This window comes from Marmota marmota, unplaced genomic scaffold (assembly GCF_001458135.2).
Source record: "Marmota marmota marmota unplaced genomic scaffold, marMar, whole genome shotgun sequence".
NCBI classification, from domain to species: domain Eukaryota; kingdom Metazoa; phylum Chordata; class Mammalia; order Rodentia; family Sciuridae; genus Marmota; species Marmota marmota.
The window spans coordinates 1,027,391-1,047,537 of NW_026000138.1; the positions used below are offsets into that span (position 1 = coordinate 1,027,391).

At 51.6% G+C, this 20,147-nt stretch overlaps 1 protein-coding gene across 4 annotated transcripts in view; it reads right to left on the reverse strand.

Annotated features, from left to right (window-relative positions):
* Positions 1-19,926, reverse strand: part of Dnah10 (dynein axonemal heavy chain 10) — a 115,512-nt gene extending 95,586 nt beyond the window's left edge. For all 4 annotated transcript variants that reach the window (XM_048785492.1, XM_048785491.1, XM_048785490.1 and 1 more), the window contains exons 1-10: positions 19,572-19,926; positions 16,704-16,775; positions 14,128-14,210; positions 13,047-13,155; positions 12,100-12,215; positions 8,214-8,424; positions 5,557-5,714; positions 4,628-4,858; positions 3,149-3,339; positions 1,430-1,628 (exon numbers count right to left, since the gene is read on the reverse strand). In XM_048785492.1, coding sequence (XP_048641449.1) covers positions 1,430-1,628; positions 3,149-3,339; positions 4,628-4,858; positions 5,557-5,714; positions 8,214-8,424; positions 12,100-12,215; positions 13,047-13,155; positions 14,128-14,210; positions 16,704-16,775; positions 19,572-19,785 — 1,584 coding nt within the window. In that variant the 5' untranslated portion in view covers positions 19,786-19,926. The remainder of the gene's footprint in view (positions 1-1,429; positions 1,629-3,148; positions 3,340-4,627; positions 4,859-5,556; positions 5,715-8,213; positions 8,425-12,099; positions 12,216-13,046; positions 13,156-14,127; positions 14,211-16,703; positions 16,776-19,571) is intronic.
* Between the last annotated feature and the right edge of the window lie 221 nt (positions 19,927-20,147).

Sequence of the window (20,147 nt, forward strand, 5' to 3'; positions counted from 1 at the left end):
CCCCCCCCCAAAAAAAAAAAAAAAACAGAGCTTGCTTCAGATGCAGGAAGGAGGCAAAGAAATGCTCGAGGCCAAGGCACCCTGCCACCGCCTTCCCTGCTCCTGCTGCCTCCTGCTCCAGCAAGAGGGACAATGATATCCATAAGGCAAAGGCAGGATGATCCTGAGTTCCTGTTACCTCCCAGCTCCTCAGTGAGCCCGAGGGACAGGGTCTTGGGAAGAGGTGTGACTCTCCCCTAATGAGACCAAAGCTGCGAGCTGGCTACATGGAGAGCTGCCACTGTCCCAGAGCAACAGAACAGGTCTGCAACACACCAATAGGAGCTGCCGGGGGCTGCCTTTGAAGCTGCTCTTGAACCACTGAGATGCCAGCAGCATCAAAGCCTGGTCTGTCTTCACTTTTTTTTTTTTTTTTTGTACCAGGGATTGAACTCAGGGGCACTCCACCACTGAGCCCCATCCCCAGCCCTATTCTGTAGTTTATTTAGAGACAGGGTCTCACTGAGTTGCTTAGCCCCTCGCTGTTGCTGAGGCTGGCTTTGTACTTGAGATCCTCCTGTCTCAGCCTCCCTAGCCGCTGGGATTACAGGTGTGCACCACTGCACTGGCCCTTCACTCTGTTTTTTTATTTTAATTTATTTATTTTTTTGACCCTCCTACTATCTTGGCAAACTTCAAATCCATGGCCAGGATAGAGGCACGGGAAGAAAAAAAGCTTCCTGACATCTTCATTCTTTTTAAGGCCTTACGTTCTGCTTTTTTAAAAGTTCACCTGTTTACATGCAGTGCTGAGAATCCAACCCAGGGCCTCGCACATGCTAGGCGAGCGCTCTGCCCCTGAGCCCAGCCCCGGCCCCTTATTTCCTGCTTTTTGAACAAGAGGCCTCGCGCTTCCGTTCTGCCCTGGCCACTGCCATGGTGGGGCCCACCCTGGTGTTTTCTCACTCCTGCACCATGCCTGCCTGCGGGGCGCTCTCCCTACATGTTTACGATGAGGGTCGGCAGGCCTTCCCTGTGCCCACTCACCCATCAGACACTAAGCACTCCCTCCATCCCCCCAACAGCTCCCATGGACAGGTAGACCCCATCCCCGGCAGGCAAAGGCAGTCGCAGCAGCAGGCCGGAGGATGAGGCATCAAGACAGAGAAGAGGGCAGCCCAGGAGCTCCAGCATTAAGAGAGGAGAGGGGAGGACCCTGCAGAAAACGAGCAGCCGAGGGGACTGAGGGAGAACAAAGTGCAAGGACAGAGGGACGTCACCGAAGACCACCAGCATGCAATGGCACCTTGTGGCACCTTCTAGAACTTTCTATGTGTTCTCCTCTCAGGCCTTTCAGACCCCCAGCTTCTACACACTGCCGGAAGAATAAACTGCTTTCCCTCCAGCGGGTTCTCTGGTCACGTTTGGTTCTCACATCACCCCCACACACCTGCAAAACGTCATAGAGGTCCTGGCAGATGGAGGCCATGTAATCCGTCCTCTCAAATAGCCGCTTCCGGTCAAACTCCCACCGGGTCTCTCTGCCGGAGGCCTCGATCTTGGCGCGGGTGTCAAAGTAGGCCTTCTTCCACATCTTGAGGGTGTTCTTGGCATCCAGGGTTTTGTGTTGGGCGCTCGTTCGGTTCTCCCTGTAGAGCGAGGGAACAAGGGGGCCCGTAAGGGGTCTAGGCCAGCTCTGAGGCCCCTGACCCGCTGCCGCAGCCTCTCCAAGTACCACAGGGAAGAAGTCCAGGCAAAGGAACAGGCACCGCCTGCATCCCAGGGCCAGGCGTCTCCCGCAGAGAGCCCAGGACTCCCAGAGTCCCCGCTGTGACCTGAAGTGCTGCCCTCTACCCCCGCCCCCCTCCCTCCAGCCGCGCTGAAGTTCCCCAGGGTGGGGAGGGAACCCCCGTCAGGGCCCAGCCGGCCTCACAGCCACAGCCACTGTGCCACACTGCCCAGCGGGTCTGCCTGGGATAGCAGAGGAATAGGGAGCCTCCGTTGCCAGGACAGCGGTCAGTAGTGGGGTCTGCAATGCCAGACTAAGATGGCACTGCCACAATTTGGGGACCTATTTTATCCACACAGATCTTTCTTTAAGAAAGCAAAATAAGGGCTAGATGTGGTGGCACACGCCTATAATCCCAGGAGCTCAGGAGGCTGAAGCAGGAGGATCACAAGTTCAAAGCCAGACTCAGCAACTTGGGCCCCAAGTAACTCAGCAAGACCCTGTCTCAAAGTAAAAAATAGATATTAGGGCTGGGATTGTGGCTTAGCGGTAGAGCGCTCACCTAGCATGCGTGCAGCCCTGGGTTCGATCCTCAGCACCACGTAAAAATAAATGAATGGAATAAAGGTATTGTGTCCAACTACAACTAAAAAAATAAATATTAAAAAAAATAGATATTAAAAGCTGGTGGTGGGGGGGACTTTGGATGTGGCCCAATGCTTAAGTGCCCCTGGGTCAATCCCTGGTACAAAAAAAAAAGGAAAGAAAGTAAAACAAGGGGGCCTGGCAGTGTGGTCAGTGCCAGAGCGTGGGCTTGGCACACACGAGCCCCTGGGCTCCATCCCCAGCACCAAAAATAATGAAAGAAAAGGAAAAATCGTCTCCATTTCCTTCAACATCCTCCGTCATCCCTCAACATCCTAAAGGCTGCCCACCTGAGGGGGCTGGGGTCCAGGACCCTCTGCCTCAGTCTCTCCAGGTAGAACCAGGGAAGAAAGCCCCAGCAAGACAAAAAGTTTATGTATAGATAAGATTATATAATTAAATATCAAAATATAATTATATGACATGTGCAGTCATATAGAATATTCCATCAAGTGAATGATATGTGTGTATGTGTATGTATGTATGTATGTATGTATGTATTTTTATGATCCATAAAAAGGCGTGAAGCACTGACATATCTGCAGCCCAGATGAGCCTTGAGAGCGTACTGCTAAGTGAAAGAAGTCTGACCCAAAAGGCCACGTACTGCCCCAGGCCAAGGGCATCTGGGTCAGCTGTGACTGCTCCAAGTTCCCAGATTTCTCTGGGGAATAGAAATGCAAATATTCCGACATGACCTTGACCACCGTCATGCAGTCCAGTGGATACACCAGGAGCTGCAGCCCCAAGAGGCCCTCTAAGTTCCCAGCACAACGCCGCAGGGCCACCTCTTACTTGAACAGGGTGCGAAGGTTGACCACCCGGCACACCCTGTCGGCGATTTCCCAGGCCACGCGCTCCATGAGCGGGATCATCCTCTCGTCCTTGTTGTAGTGCCGGGAGATGATCCACACCATACGCAGGGCGCTCATCATGGAGGGGATGGTGTCCAGCACCACCTGGAAGCTGGCCCCGTGTGTGATGTTCTGTCAAGGGGACGTGCGGGAGAGAGAGAAGGGTGCAAGATGAGCCTGTTGGCTCCAGAGGCTGTGTGTGCAAGAAGCGTCCCTCTCCTAATGCAAACTGGACGCGCTCTGATGCAGAAAGCTCAATGAGGGTCGTGAATGAAGTAAATAAAGCAGATTTCAGAAGTGTAAGGAAGCGTGCACGTAATCATCCTTCCCCTAAACCTGTGGCTGCTCAAGTCCCTTCACACACGGCTTGGCGTATGCACATCCCTGCTCACCTCCTCCCGAGGGCTGAAGTCTCCTCCAGATCCCAGGCAATGCCTAACATGTGGAAATGCTGTGAACAGTTGCTCTGTGTGTGTGTGTGTGTGTGTGTGTGTGTGTGTGTTGTTCCAGGAATAATGACAAGGAAAAAGCCTGCCCACGTTCAGAACAGATGCAGCTTTTCCCCAGACACCTTCCACCCACAGTCAGCTGACTCTGCAGGCGCAGAATCCCGGATGGGTAGACACACGCACAGTAAGCATGGGGCACGTCCATCTCGTGCCACGTGCTGTTTTTTCCAGAGACAGCAGGGTGGCCCCTCAGTCCTGCCCTGCCTGCCCTCGGCCTGCTCCATCCAGGGGGCATGCACTCCTCTCTACCCCTGGACCTGGGCAGGCTCTGCATGTGGAATACGGGCTGCAGAATGCTCAGGGGGCCTGCTCCCTGCCCCTTGGAAGCTGGGCACCACGGAGAGGCGTGGACACTCTATTCCCCTGAAGCGTAAGCGTAAGCAAAGAGAGAGAAGCCAAGGGGCACCCAGACCCAGACAAGGAGGCAGAGAGGCAGAGAGGAGGCAGAGAGGCCATCCTGCCTGCCTCAGGGGCCAAGATGAACCCCCAGCAGAGGTCTCCCAGGACTGCCAGGCCACAGCACAGGGAGACAGCCCAGTGGCTGTTAAGAAAGTTAGCAGGGGTTGTGGCTCAAGCGGTAGCGCGCTCGCCTGGAATGCGTGCGGCCCGGGTCCGATCCTCAGCACCACATATAAACAAAGATGTTTTGTCTGCTGGGGGGGAAAAAAAAAACAAAAACCTAAAAAATAAATATTAAAATTCTCTCTCTCTTTAAAAAGAAAGAAAGAAAGAAAGTCGGAGTTAGTGATTGACAGACACGGGTTTCAGTTCACAGACCACAGCTGGGCACCCAGCGCCATTTGGATTTAACGCCTATGGACATCCCCTTGGAAGTTCATGTTCCATAAGGAATTTTACATGTGACAACCTCCTCCCAGAGCCGACTGGGTGAGGCACAGCACAGGTCGGACCTTGAAGTGACGCTCCACAGTGGAGAGAAAGCGCACGTTGTCTGAGGCCTCGATGTGGTACTTGAACAGCTCCGCCAAGACTGGCTGCAGGTTGGCCACCAGCAGGGAGTCCGACTCCCTGATCACATCCAAGACTTTTCTGACTGTCGGAAGCTTTGTCTGCTCATAGAGGGCACTTAAGGTGGCGTTTCTTTCCCGCCAGAACTCAATTTCGGCCAGAGGGCCATTACCCTGCGAGGAGACAGGGACATCAACACACACTCTCATTGTTAACCCAGGGTGTTTATCAGCTTCTCCAGTGTCCATCCTCTCATCCCAACTGCTCAGCACAGGCAGACCCCATGCAGGGTCTCAGGGGCGGGCTCAGGAGCTAGGATGGTCCAATCAGAATCTCAGGACTCCAGGTGGGAATGCCAGGCAGAGGCTTCCTCTGGGCAACGCCATCTGCCAGACACGGCTGAAAGCTGCACTATGGAGAAGCCTCACCCCCAGGATGGAGGTTGGAACCAAGAGATTCTCAGTTGAGTTGGGGTTCCTGTTTTGGGCAGCCCAAATAATACTGGCTGCTACACAGAATTATCTTTCCAGTCTAGGAATTACGAGGTAGCTCACTAACAACAAAAAGTCCAGGAATGATATCTTGGGTGTGTTTGCTTTGATCTTTTATTTATTATTAGTGTGTGTGTGTGTGTGTGTGTGTGTGTGTGTATATATTTTTTTTGTTTTGTTTTGTTTTGTTTTGGACAGTGTTAGGGATGGAGCCCAGGGTCTTCTCACACATTCTAGGCATACTTGACCTTTTAAGGAAGTTACAAAACAGTAAAAAAAAAAAAAATAGGCAAACTCACGCAGATCCCAGACTTCCGGCTCCTTCTTGGGGCAGAAAGCCTCACTTGTTATCAAGGATCTTTGAAAGCCCTGCCAATCACCTGGGGTGTCTTCTTCAGCTGGCCCTCGACAGCTGCAGATATCTGATTCAACCAGTTTATCACACACTGCTCCAAGGTTTCCACGGTGTCTGGATCAGCCGCCAGGTTAGACACCTCGCCCTCTAAACTGATGCTTGGCATTTCCAACTTGATCTCACCTAGAAAAATGAAAGTGTTTAGTCTAGTTTAGGAAAATTGGTTCCAAACAATAACATTGAGTTAGTCAGCTGGTTCTTCTCTCCATATAGCAGTACATGGTCTAACATCTTAGCTCTGTTCCAAATCTGTCTCTATCTCATTTTCCTTTATTAGAATGTTAATTAAAACACTTTAGATGCCTGTTCCAGGGGTTAAGTTCAAGCAGAATGACTTAGCTATCAAAGATATTTCTGAATTTACAATTTAATGAATTCAGTTTTTAAAAATGGGTCATAAAATAAGAGTGCAGTAGATATTTAAGAAAACCCCTATAATAGTACAAAGATAAACCAGAAAAAATGACCTCACAGGAAATTGAGATGGAGCACATGCCTGTAATCCCAGAAACTTGGGAGGCTGAAGCAAGAGGATTAAAAGTTGGAGGCCAGCCTGGGCAACTTAGTGAGACCCAGTCTCAAAGTAAAATGAAAAGGGCTGGAGATGGTTCATGGTAAAAATGCCCTGGGTTCAATCCCAAGTACTCAAAAGAAAAAGAAGAAAAGAGAAACGAAAAGAAAATGGAGATAAGGTGAAGAAAAGAAGAAAAAAATTAATCCCAACTATTTGTCTCAGAGATTTAAGATAATATGGCATCCTTCAAACAAGAAGAGAATGCTATGAAAAAGGTACAATCACTACTTAAGGATGTACTCCTGTACACTGAGACAGCAAAACCCAACTAAGAAAAAAGGCCTAGGATTCTAGAAGCAATATCAAAAAGACAGCTATGAAACATGCTGAGATAGCAAGGAGCCCACATTACATCAAGACCCTGGAAAGGAATACATTCAGTGAAAAGAGGGCCCTCTCACATGCAGGGAATTTTGTAAAAACAAAGAGGCCTTTGTACAACATTTTAAGAAAAGCAAGGTAAATGGGAATAGAAAAGGTGTACAAGAGAAGTAAAACTATCAAAATATGCTACTCTGTTCTACAGTATACAACATTCCTATAGCTGTAATAATGTACATGCTGTTTACCAATCAATAATAAAAAGGAATGCAACTATAACAGAAGGAAGACAGTAAACTAGCAGTATGGAATGAGGGAACAAATGGCAAGAAATTATACATAATGTCTACAATTAAAAAGAAACAGCAGAGCTAGGAGTGGTGGCACACTCCTGGAATCCCAGAGAGGCAGGAGGCTGAGGCAGGAGGATCATAAACTAAGGCCAGCCTCAACAACTTAGTGAGACCCTGACTCAAAATAAAAACTAAAAAGGGCTAGGGATGTGGCTCAGTGGTAAAGTGTCCCTGGGTGTCCTGGAGCGGTGACTTGAATCACAGTCTTTGACTCCTCCAGCAGGAGCTGCACCTGCGCTGGGGGACTTCCTGTGCAAAGGTGCAGGTCAAGACTGCCCAGTTGCCATGGTGACACCCTGCTTAAAGGAGGTTCTGTGCATGGCACAAGACTATCAATCTTAACCCTGAGTTCAGACACCACTGCCAGGGGTAGAGAATCAGGAGCGTAAGTTGATAATTATAACTGTCTGCATGCTCTGAAGAAACTTTCCCATGGAAAACCCTTTTTATCATCACACCTACGTGATACACGTCTGAGCTGGCTCTGGGCCACCAGTCTCTGTCGGGGAATGGCGTCCCACCTGCTCTCAGTTTTTCCTCTGCGTGCATCTGTTTGCCTTTTCTAATCCCCCCTTGCCCCTCACCAGCTTCTAACGGCCGTGCAGGTGGTGGCACCTGGGGTTCAATCCCCGCCACTATAGAAATTTTTAAAAGTCTGGATCTCTCCACAAGGGTCTCTCCTTTTTCCGTTTCCAGCAGGAGAAATTCCCATGGGGTGGGGATGTTAAATTTTACTTTAAAGGAAGAAAAGAGTTTATTTCCTGAGAATAACCACCCCCTTTACAGGCCTTCCCAACCTGCGAACTCCCACATGCTGTGTGCATTATGTCTAACTTCGGGCCGTTTCTCCCTCATTGCCCACTGCCAGGTCGCTCGCCTCCTTCCTAGCCCTGCTGGTAAACATTCTGTTATCTATTCATGGTTGGACCCTAAAACTACAGCCACAGAGAGAGACCTCACTAAGGCAGCCTCCCAGCCTCCCAACTCTGTCCTCCCCACACACGTCACCACCTCCCCTGCCCTGGCTGACCCAGGCCAAGGCACTCTTGGGGACCACCTGCCCCCTCCAATGGAGTGCAGAGCCACTCAGTGCAGCAGTGGTCGCCAAGTGCCACCTTCAGATGAGGTGAAGCACCACTTCCTCAGGTGGCCCCTGCTACTCCCCTTGCTAAACCCAAAAGTTCTTAATATTTTTCTGAAGCTCCTTGTTCTGGACTCAGAGATCCCTAAGGACAAGGATCGGGTCCTTCCTTTCTGCATCTCATGGCGACGGGCTTGGTGTCTGCACAGCGTGTGCGTGTAAGCCACAGTCATCGTCAATGAGAACAGAACAGCTCCATCCTTCTCCGCAAAAGAGCAGGAAACTCAACCTACCTTCCAGCTGCTGCATTGTTCTCTGAATGCTGTTTGCAAATTTCTGAAGGTTCATTAAGAATTCATCCCGTATGAGCTGGACGCTGTGGTACTCTACCGGCTCCCCGGGCAGGTCTATGTCGTATAAGAAAGAATCAGACGGCTTCGCAGATGGGACTCCCAGGGTCATGTCCGTCTTGTGCTGGTTGAAGGACAATGCTGGCAAAAACACCTGAGAAGCCAAGTTTGTGAACAGGTCACCGGGCGCCATTTCCAAAAACTCAGGCCTCGTGTGGACCCTGGCCTCAAAGGCTCCGCTCTATTTCAGTACAAATAGGCCAAGAGGAAAGGATCCAAACCCAGAGCGCAGCCCCAAGGAGGGAGAAACTGCCCGACACTTAAGATGATCCAAGGGTAAGAACTGTCACCAGCCTGATATGGCCACCCAGAAAACAGTCCTGTTTGTTCAGCAGCCACCAGGAAGCAGAAGTCAGAGACGGAGCCCAGGGGACACTGCCAATGCACCCCCTCAGCACCATGCCAGTGTGGGCCAAGGAAACGGAGTGAGGGGACCCAGAACTGGGTCTTTGCAAAGTTTCATGGGCACTTATGAAGTCCTTGGAATATAGTGACAAAACCATCCACCCACACCGTAAAAAGCAACATGCCAATTGCATGTGGCTTGGTGTGGTTGGCTGGTTGGTTGGGTTTGGGTTTTGGTTTTTAGTTTCCCCTTTTTAAATTTACAAACATTTCTGAGGATATATGGAAGCATCCAGAATGCTTGACCTGAAGCTTCCAGCCCATTAAGCTGACTGCATGCTCAGTGGGGCATGTGAGCAGGCCCCTCTGTGTCATTTCCTGCATGTTGGCAGCTGGGTCTGTGGCCTTGATCAGAAGCTTCATCCCCAAGCACTCAGTGGCTCAGTGTTTGACCAGCATGCGTGAGAACCTCCGTTCCCCCACCCCAGCCCCACAAATGCAAGAACACCTGCACCTAGACTATGGGTGTCTTTTCTGTTAGGAGACAAATAAATGGTCCCCTCCAACCCATTGATGCTCAAAGCCCAGGTCCATTAATCCACTGGAATAGATTTACATTCTAAATATTCTAAAATTTAAAATATTCATATTAGATTACAAACTAGTATTGCAGTATAGTACACAATAATATGTATTAAAATTCATACTCTAATAATCTAAAATTCTCTCTCCTAGCTGAAACACTTACAGAGACCTCCCTCCTCTGCCTGCCATGTAAGGAAGGCCATGTAAATGCTGGGCTTCTCTCTATGTGCCTATTTTAAAATTGTATCCTGGTTCCCTGAGGACCTCCAAAAGTGATCCATCAGGATTTTTAACATCATATGGACTCAAGGGTTTGCACTTCAACCTGGTGCGATCGTCACCGTGTTGAGGATGATGGTTGCCCTGTCTTTGCCCAGCATGAGGCTCTCGGGAGGCCCCGATGTCCTTCGCACACATCTCTAGAGTCAGAGTGGTGGACGGGACACAAGAGCACTGGACAAACAGACCCCAGGATACCCATGCACAGTACGTGGCCGGCCGGGTGGACTCAGCAGCGGTCATCCCTGGTGGCCAAAGCCCTGGGGACACACTTTATCTCTGTACCTCTGGTTTGCTTGGGCTTTCATAATGAGTGTGTATGTCTTATGTAATTTTTCAAAAAAGAATTGCATACAACAAACATCAGGGAACGTGACAGAAAGCAGAGGAACCTCGCACTTGGTTGGCCACTCAACCTGCCACCTGTTGGAGTTAATTGTGTCATATGTTGATCTATTAGATAATGAGAAGTTTGATTCAGAAGATGGCCAGGGGTCTTGACGTCCCGAAATCCACACTAGGAAAACCGGGAGACAGGCAAGCATCCACTGGTGGAAACACAGCCACGCAGTCGGGCTGGCCCAATCCACAGGGCAAGGTGGACGTGGAGAGGCCATTCTGGCCAGTCCTCTGTGGCCATCCTCTGTGGGACCCATCCATGTGGAAATCACTAGTGACAAGCCCACCAGCCCTCCTCACTTCAGCCGCACACAGCGCGGAGCACTCCTTCTCCAGGCTTCCGGTCACGCCTCTGGGTGTCCCTCCTCCCTCTATCCCTTCACCTGTGTTCCCCTCCCTTGGTTATTTCTTCTAGTCCCTGGGCTTCATGTGTCTCCATGACAACAATGCCTGTATTTTTTTTTATATTTTTTAGATGTTGATGAACCTTTATTTTATTCATTTATTTATATGCAGTGCTGAGAATTAAACCCGGTGCCTCACACATGCCAGGCAAGCACTCTGCCACTGAGCCCCAGCCCCAGCCCAGTAACACCTATATTTTAAAGGATCATTCTGGTTGGTTTGCGGGGAACGCAGCACACAGGGCAAGGACAGAGCAAGGAGAACTTTCAGGAGGCTACTACAAAGTCCTAGCAAAACAGGATGTTTGTACCAACTATCCTCTTAGTCCAAACCTTCTCAGTGAGGTCTTCCAGGCCACCCTATCCAAAATGGCCAAAACCTCCCTTTACCACCTACAAACTTCCTGTCCCCCTGGTTCCCTAACCCCTTTTTTTTCTTACTTCATTTTTTTCCTCCCTAGCTCTTGTTGCTGTCTAGCACAGCATATATTTCCCATTGATCTTATTTAATGTGAATCTTCCTGCTCAACCATATGCTCGATGAGGCAGAGGCCATGTCTGAGCTGTTCACCACCACTGAATACAGTAGGTGCTCAGCACATATTGGCCAGATGGCTGCCCTGCGTTCTCCAGGAAACTTCTGACTTGGACACCTGCTCACACCTCGACTCATATGCCTGAGATGCCTCTCGAGTGCAGTGTGTGCAAGAGAGAATTCTGGGGTTCCCCTCCAGATCTGTCACCCTCCCCATCTCCGCAGTGACCCCCGCCAGGCCCTGGTTGCTCATGCACATCCTCGCAGTCATCCTCAATACCTCTTCCTTCAACTCCAGCTCCCTGTCATCTCCAAGTCGGTTGACTGTGTCCCTAATGTGCCCTCGATGCATCTCCCTCTCTCTCCTGATGGAGCTCTGGAACCCACCCAGCCATCACCTTCCCCTGGACTCTCCCATGGCTTCTGGGGGTGGGGGCAGTCCTCCTGTCCCTTACACTCTTGCCCTGGCCCCTTGATATGTTCCCACGGTGGCCAGGGAAAACTGCAAATCCAACTGTGCCATCCCCCTCCTTCCCCTCTCTGTGGCCACAATGGCCGTCCTTCTGTCCTGACTGTGACCGTGGTGCTGGTTGCTTCCTCTGCCCAGGAGGCTCCCACACCAGACCCTCACGTGCCTGCCTCCTTCACCTGGCCCAGGTCTCAAGTCAGAGCCACCTCGTCCCCAGAACTCCCCAACACCTCCCCGGCCTTCCCCAAGAACGCCTCTCCGCTGGAACTGGCCTGTCGGTGAACTTTCTCTTTTTGTGTGTTTGATACCAGGGATTGAACTCAGGGCACTCAACCACTGAGCCATGTCCCCAGCCCTATTTTTACATTTTATTTAGAGACAGGGTCTCGCTGAGGTGCTTAGGGCCTCGACATTGCTGAGGCTGGCTTTGAACTCCTGATCCTCCTGCCTCAGCCTCCCAAGTTGCTGGGACTACAGGCGTGCACCTCCGTGCCCAGCTGCAGTGAGCTTCCTGATGCTTAAAGCAGCTCCCAAGGTTGCCCCCCCACACCACACGGCCTGTTCCATCACAGGTCCAGGACGCCCTACCTCGGTGGCTGTCACCATCCGGTGCTTCCCATTGTGTGTGTTCCACGTCTGTCCCCTGAGAGTGTGGGGACGTGTCCCTCGCCTCCCACAGGGGACCGCCCCTGCCTATCTGTGGGGTAACAGAGGCACAATGGGGCCTTCGTCTTAGAAATGCCAGTGGCTCACCTGGCAAATGATGCCCCTCAGGAGGTGAAGGACGTGGGCGTTGATGATGCCGTACTCCAGCGTTTCAGGCATGATCTCCATCGCCTCCTTCATGTCGCTGGCCTCAGGGATTGACTCTAAACAGAACAGAGCCAGAGGTCAGATGGTGGGAGGGCAGCCGCAGCTACCATCCCCAGGTGTTCAGGAAACTCCTCCTGCTTCCCAAGGGACGCTTTAGTCACCGACTCCGACACACGCTGCTTCTCTCTGTGCTGAAGCAGATTCTGGGGCCCAGGTGGATCTGTCACATGCGCCAACCTGGCTGAGACACTGCTCTGCCCGCCTCCCCTCTGCCCAGCTATGCTTCCTCAGTCCCTGGCCAAAGTGGCTTCGGGGCATATGTGGTCACTGTCCCCCTTCTGATGAGGCTTTATTAGGCAAATATTTGCTTTGCCCACCAAAGCCTGGTCCCCACAGTGGACAACATGAAGCTAAAGTGGCCTCTCCTCGAGGCTAGCTGAGGATGATGACTCACAGGACATAACCTTCTGTCCCCAGGGCTGCAGTGTCCACCCTTCGCCAGCCACTGTGTGCCCAATGTTCTTCGCCTGGACAGGGCGTTTTTGGGGGACATCATGAAGGCCCTGCACATGCTGCTTTTGGGGTGACCAACAGATTTTAGTGTGAAGGCAAACTTGCAAGGAGGAGTCCATGGATCACAAGACTCAACTGTACCAGTAAAGAGTGACATTCTCGTGAAAGGTCAGAAGAGGGCTGGGGAGGCCAGCATGCCTGAGGCCCCAGGTTCCTTCCCCAGCATGGAGGAACAGAGAGAGGAGTAACGTGTAAACAGACCCTCACGCACGTGCATGCACCACCGCGCGCACACACACACACGTGCTCACGTGCACACACGTGCACACAGGCATACACACACACATACATGCGCATACATACACGAAACGTACCTTGTGTGTTTCTGAGAAAAAACAACACAGTCTGGTTCAGAAACTCCTCGGGAACCGGGGTGCAGAGCACCTGGAGATAGGTTTTCTCCACGACGCGCTTCACCATCCTCTGAAACCGGGGACCAACAGTTGTCATGGCTGAGGTCCACCTGCCCACCACAGAACCCCCTGCCCAGGCCGCCCGAGTGCTGCCCGGCCACACAGTTGGCAGGCGCCTGGCACTTTTGCTAACCAGCCATCGCAGGAACACCTGGGGTTGCTGCCCTAAAAAGGGTCCCGACAGAGCTGGCTGGGCTGTCCACGGCACCAGCCAGGCTGGACTTCCCTCTGAGGAAGCGCAGGTCAGGCTGAACACTCAGTCCTAGACTAAGCTCCACCCTTGGGACTTGTGCCGTGCAGGCCTCGCTTACCAGGCCTGTGCTGCCCAGACCCTACCCACTCTGAGGAAAGACAGTGTCCCTCTGAGGAAGGACAGGCCCTGACTGGCTCCCAGGAGATGAGCTCTGAGCCCCTGGAACATCCTGCCTGGTGGAAGGGTCTCTGTGGATCTGGGCCCAGGGCCAGGCCAGCAAGTCCAGCCATCATGGGGTTTGTGGTGGATGCCTGTGGCTGTCCGCCTAGGCCCTGGGCCACATGTTGCAGTCTGGCCTCTGGAGTGGGGGTGGGGCTGGAGGCTGACCGGGGCTGAGTGACCAAGGCCAGCCATATGGACACCCTGTGGCTATGTGACTGACCCCCAGTGATATCCTGGGCACCAGAGTTCGGGTGGGCCCATTGGCTTCAGGACATCTGGTGTGAGAAATGAGCACTGTCCACAGACTCCACAGGGCAAGGACAGCTGGGAGCAGGTGCCTGGCCTCTCCTGGACCCGCCTGTGCCCTTCTGCTTGGCCGACTCTAGGGCCACCCCTTCTCTGTGATGAGCCATAACTATGAGTAAAACAGCTTTACCAGTCACTGTGAGTCCTTCTAGCCACTGAGTCTAAGCGGGGTCTCGGGGACTCTTTAACCCCAGCCTACAATCTGGGTCCCAGGGCACTCCCACCTCACTGCCCCACCACTAGAACAGGAGCCATGCATACTTTGGTGGGGACATTTTCCAAATCTTCATCCTCTGTGCCGATAGGAGTAGCCAAGGACTCGCCACTCATCAGCAAATTCTTAACTGCAAAATACAATCCAACACATGAGATCAATTAGTCAGAAAACTAGGCTTCCTGCCACAAGACCAGCCGGCGTTTTTGTTCACAGCAGATTTCTTTCAGTGGACATGTTATCAAAAAGCCACACGTGTGTGTGTGTGTGTTTTAAATATTTTTTTAGACGTTGTTGGACCTTTATTTTATTTATTTATCTTTATGTGGTGCTGAGGATGGAACCCAGCGCCTCACACATGCTAGGCAAGTGCTCTACCATTGAGCCACAACCCTATGTGGTTTTTTTTATATTTTTATTAGTTGTTGATGGATCTTTATTTTATTTACTTATTTATATGCAGTACTGAGAATTGAATCCAGTGCCTCCCACATGCTAGGCAAGAGTGCTACCACTAAGCTACAATCTTAGCCCCAATGTGTGTGTTTTTTTTAACCAATGAATCCTCTTACAAGTTCGACTTACATAACAACTGAGGAGAGGTGTACTTCATCAGAAATCAATATGTGCATGCACATGCATGTCCCAACTACAGGGTCCAAGGTGTGATTCCCTGAGGTTTATATTTAAGAGAACTTTAGCCAACAGGTCAGTGGGTATGCCTTTTTCTCATAATGAGACTAAAACTCAATGGGGAGGGGAGTGAAAAGAAAGTAGTCTAAATAAAAAGAAGACCACTCTCCTGGGTCCACAGTGACCAAGGTCAGCTCAGAAACCTGGGAGTCTCAGTTCTGAGAGTTTCCAACAAGGCAGGACCTTGCAGAGTAGGAGAGATTCCCTTGAGAACCCTGATCCCTCTGTGAAAGGCCCGGGGCAGGGCCAGTGTGGCTTTGGAGTCAGCTCTCTGAATCCTGGTCCGTAAAATGGAACCCTAACCTCTACTGGCCAGATTCTGGAGCCTCAGATGATAGCATAGTCCAGTGCCCAGCATGCACTACACAGGCTGGCAGAGGAAACTGTCTATAAGACAGCAACACCAACCTTATCAGGGCACTAGGAATGACCTACAATCAAAAATACATTGACTCACACCTGTAATCTCAGGGACTCAGGAGGCTGAGGCAGGAGGATCACAAGTTTGAAGCCAGCCTCAGCATTTTAGACTGTATCTCAAAATTAAAAAAAAAAAAAAATTCTTTAAGGGCTGGGATTGTGGCTCAATGGTAGAGCGTCCCTGGTTCAATTCCCAGTACTTAAAATAATAATAATTTTATATATATATATATACACACACACACACACACACACACACAGATACTCAATACATCTTAGAAAAAGCTAAAATGATGTTTCAGGTTCTAGATATTTTACCACAATAAAAATAAAGGGGGAGATAAATTTAAATGCTGACTGGGAAATGCTGGTGATTCACAGACGGAAATGGGCTTCGCCTCCTCAGCAGCCCCGGCCCCGGGTCCACTAGGACTGAAGACTCTGCTACGGCCCCTGGCCGCGGGCCCTGATCCTGGGGAAGCCCACCTTGCCGCACGCGTGTTATTAAGGCCCCGGGTTTCTGAGCGAGGCCCCCTCCTTGTCTTTGGAGGAGATCACATTTTAACAATAAATTCTCCTGAAAAAGTCAAGATGACTAAAGGAGACACCAGAGAGGGCCAAAGTCCTCTCAGTCCTCTGTCTTCCCACGCCCGGGCGGCAGAGTGGCGGTGAAGTGGCGCTTCAGACCTGGGGTGCCCGCTTTCCTAGGGCAAGCAAAGGTGATTGACAGCCCCGCCCCAGCTACGTGGCCTGCATCCGGGTTCTCAGCCTTCCCTCCCCCTCCCCGGGCGCGGGCAGGCTTAGTTGTGCCGCTGTCCCGTGCGTTTTAGGGGGTAAGGTAGCATCTCTGGCCTCTACCCGCCAGAGGCCGGGAGCACCCACTCACTACACCACACTCCTGACATTGCCCCACGTCCCCTAGGGGACAAAAATCCGTCCCAGTCAATAACCACAGCTATAGAGAACTGGGTCAGAGTGTGTTGCTCAAGTCACAATGTCACTGCAGCAGAAACCTCCGGAAGCCTGCCGGGGGTATAGAATGTCCTGCTGCCCCTGCCCCCACCCGGCCACAGCGCAGATTCTCTGAAAGGGCGGGCTGCTGTCGTTTGCACGAGGGGACACCTCCCCTGTGCCCTTCGTGATGCTGACAGAGACACTGCCAGTGTGAGAATGGTGCTTTTAAGTCTGAGCCGTGCTGGGTTGAACACTGTCCTCCAAAACTCCTGTCCACAGAGCCTGATCTTATTTGGAAAGAGGGTCTTGCCGATGGATAAGTTAAGCCGAGGGCCGGGGGGAGGGCTGAATCCAGCACCTAGTAGTGCCTGTGTAAGAAGGGGGAGCCAGGCACACCAGGAGGAGGTCCCAGGAGCAGAGACAGACCTCGCCCAGGGCCCAAGGGGGAGCCCGGCCCTGCCCACACCTTGATTTTTAACTTCGGCCTGCGGAACTGAGCAGGATGCATTTCTACTGTTTTCAACAGCCAAGGCCCCCTCCCTGCCCAGCACCGCACCTGGCCCTCTATCCACGGACCCACTCTGTTCTTCCTCCTCCTCATCTTCGGACAGGGCAGGCATCTGGTTGTCTTTAAAGCCACAGACATGGAAAAGGAAATACAAAACATATTTTTTTACTGCATGAAACTCCTGACACCTTTGCCCTCTGTGGAGTGGAGGGACTGGGATGTGCCCACCAGGAGCCTTGTGCACATTTCAGTGCAGCAAAAAAAAGTCCTGCAACTGGGGCTAGATTGGGGTTCAGGGAGGAAAGTTTGTGCTAACTCTGCCAAGAGATGAGGGATTTTTTTACTTGGTTATTTTTTACTTGAGAATGTCAGAGTTACCACCAGCCCCAAAGAAACACAAAACATAGAAGAGGCTCATGGTTGTACAATATTATGAACATTTTTAGCAACACTGAACTGTATGCTTAAAAATGGTCACAAGAGCTGGGCACAGTGGTGAACACCTGTAACCCCAGAGGCTTGGGAGGCTGAGGCAGCCCCAGCAACTTAGCAAGACCCTGTCTAATAAAATACAAAAAGGGGCTGGGGATGTGTCTCAGTGGTTAAGTGCCCCTGGGTTCAATTCCCGGTACCAAGAAAGAAAGAAAAAAAAAAAAAGGTCACTAGAACCCAGGAAATGAATCTGCTTTTCACCTATTGCAGAGAAAAAAGATTAAATTGACACAACCCAGTGTCAATGAGACTGTTAGGAGATGGGAACCATGTCCACGGAAGCTGGGGTGGGACGGGCAAGGCCTCTGTGCAGGGTGGTTTGGCAGGACCCATCCAAATTGCAAATGCAATTCCATTCTTGGAAATCTATGCTGCAAAAATACTCAAGGCATGCAGAGGGGGGTGTTGCTGCTGCATTCTGGGTGGAATGGAACACTCTGTAAAACCCAATGTCCTCTAATCAGGGAATGGATAATGAAATGTCCTTCAAATCTATAACTCTAATGGCCCCTGCAAGAGCAGATGCAGGGTGGGGCTTAGGGAACAGGAAGCTTGGTTTCACTTTCTACACTTCTGCTGTGTGAATTTTTGAGACCAGGATTCTGGTGATACTGGTGTGGCTGTTTTTAAAGGTGAGCAGGTTGCTAACTGGTATGTGCAGTACAGCTGCTGACACTCTCCCCCACCCTCTGCCCTCCCCGAATCCATCTGTTTCCATTCGTGTCATTTTTAACTGGGAGCAGAGCAAAGCTCTGACCAGAGAGATGCAGGATGAGAGAGAAAAAGGAAGGGGTTTTGCATACTGGTCCTGCTGCAAAGTCCTCTGGACACACCAGACACCCCCGGAAAGGATCCAATAAAATGGTTCAAGTCTCCTTGTGAAAAAGGCTTAATATGCAGAGGGTAAAGAGCAATATGGCCACTGCGTTTGAGAAGAGGTCCCTCTCCCACCTCTGGCCAGAAACCAACACATGAGGCAACTCTGGAACCTCAGAGGATCAGCAGCCTTGAGAGTCGCCAGGGACAGTATTCTCACATTCTCACCATATCTAGCAGGGAGGACAGGGGGCAGAGGGATCCAGAAACAGGTCACAGCTGAGAGGATTTCTGAGTGCCCTTTGGAGGGGCCAGAAATTAACAACGGGTACCCTGTGAAGTGAGACTCAAAGCCCCTTCCACAGAGGACGGCACCTCCAGCCAGGAGTCAGCAGGTCTAAACATGCTGTAGAAGACACGGCAGAAAACAGCCGTTCTACCATTAACCCTCTCCGGTTGCAAGAAGCCAATGTCACACTCATTTTTCAAGGTCTTGGTGTATATTTTTTGAAGTATTAAGTTCCCTGACATTGAAGTATATGTTTAATAGTTCCTCCTGTGAAGCGTGTCCTTGTAGCTATGGTTTCACTTGGAGATAATAAGAATCTAAATTGGAAACCAGGTAAAACAAAGTAGTCGGTTGCAAAATTCTGCCTTGGAGGAAAAAAAGACTGGACGTTTTTAGATGCCAAAATATTATCAAGTGGTCATCTCTCCGAGTGCTACAAGCAACTTGTTATTGTTGTTTAGTTGTGGTTTTGGATTTCTCCATAATAAATACATGTATTATTTTGTGCAAACAAAGAATGAATATTTAAAATAAATGAATGGTCGGTGCCTTTATTTTAAAAAAATAATACAAATAAAAAAGTAGTTCTGCCTGGAACTGCACCTGTAAGAGGACTTGTGTGGGATCAGGAAGTCCTGTGGAGATGACTAGCACAGGAGGCGGATCACTCAGGCTCACAACTGTGTTCTGCGGTCCTGCCGAGTGTCCCCGGCACTCTGTCCTGTACCCCATCTAACTCTGCACCAGCCTCCCTGCTCCCTGGTGTCCCTGGACCTATCTCAGAGTGGGCTGGACCAGCAATGGGATGGGTGGTCGACTGCCATGGAGGTTCTGGATCACTGTTTCGACCTGAACACTGAACCATTAGTGTCATTTTTAAATCCCGATTTGGAAGCATTACTTCTTAGCACTTCAGGTTCATGGAGAAGTAGAAAGGGGAGCTCGTCTCACCCTAGTGAGACGGGGTCAGGATGCCCTCAGGCCCTCCCGCCTGTCCACAACCTCCTACTGGACAGCAGCTCTTCGCCAGCTCTGTGCCTGCGGGCGAGGTGCTTAGCCCTCTCAGTGCCAGTCCTCCCATCTGTCGAGCGAGGGGCAGGGATGGCAGGACCCCCACCCGATAGGATTAATGAGTTGATAGGAGCGTTTGGAGCTATGCCGGTACACAGCAAGGGCTAAATAAGGGCTCCTTGCGGCTTTTCACGCCAGCTCCGCCTTTCCCAGCGGGCTGTAAACCCGCGCGGGCGGGGGCGGCGGTCCCCGTCCGGGTCGCCGTGCGCAGGCGCCGGTGTGACGCGCTGCGCAGGAGGGCGGCTCACCGATCTCCACCTCCACCTCCTCCGGCACCGCGGTGCGGTAGAAGAAGAGCGTGGCGGCGCCCTCCTCGTCGCTCATCTGGTTGAGGAAGTGCAGGATGACGTCCTCGGCCTCGCCATCGTCGCGGTTCAGCAGCTCCTCGAAGAGCTGGGGGTCAGTGATGCTGAAGGCCGAGTACACAAGGTCGCGCATCCACAGCACCCGCAGGTCGTCCATGGTGCTGTGCGGTGCACCCGGAGCCCAGCAAGACAGACCGAGTCAGAAGCCAGACGGGCGTCCGTGGCAACGGCTCCCCTAGCAACGGGCGCCCGGCAACGGCCGGCGCGAGGGCCGCACGGCCCCACCCCCAGCGCCCGGCCCGGCCCGCGCTGCGACGGTGCGCCAGCCCCTTGGTGCACCTGGCCGAGCTTGGACAGTCCGGGTGGCAGGGCACCTGCAAGTCGAATGCCTGTTTTGTAGGTAAGAAAGCTGAGGCAAGAAACGTGTCAGGCGAGCAAAGGGGACATCTCGGAGGTGGCAGGGCTCAACTCTAGGCCACTCCCACGGTGGACCTCTGGCACCAAAGGTAAAAATACACG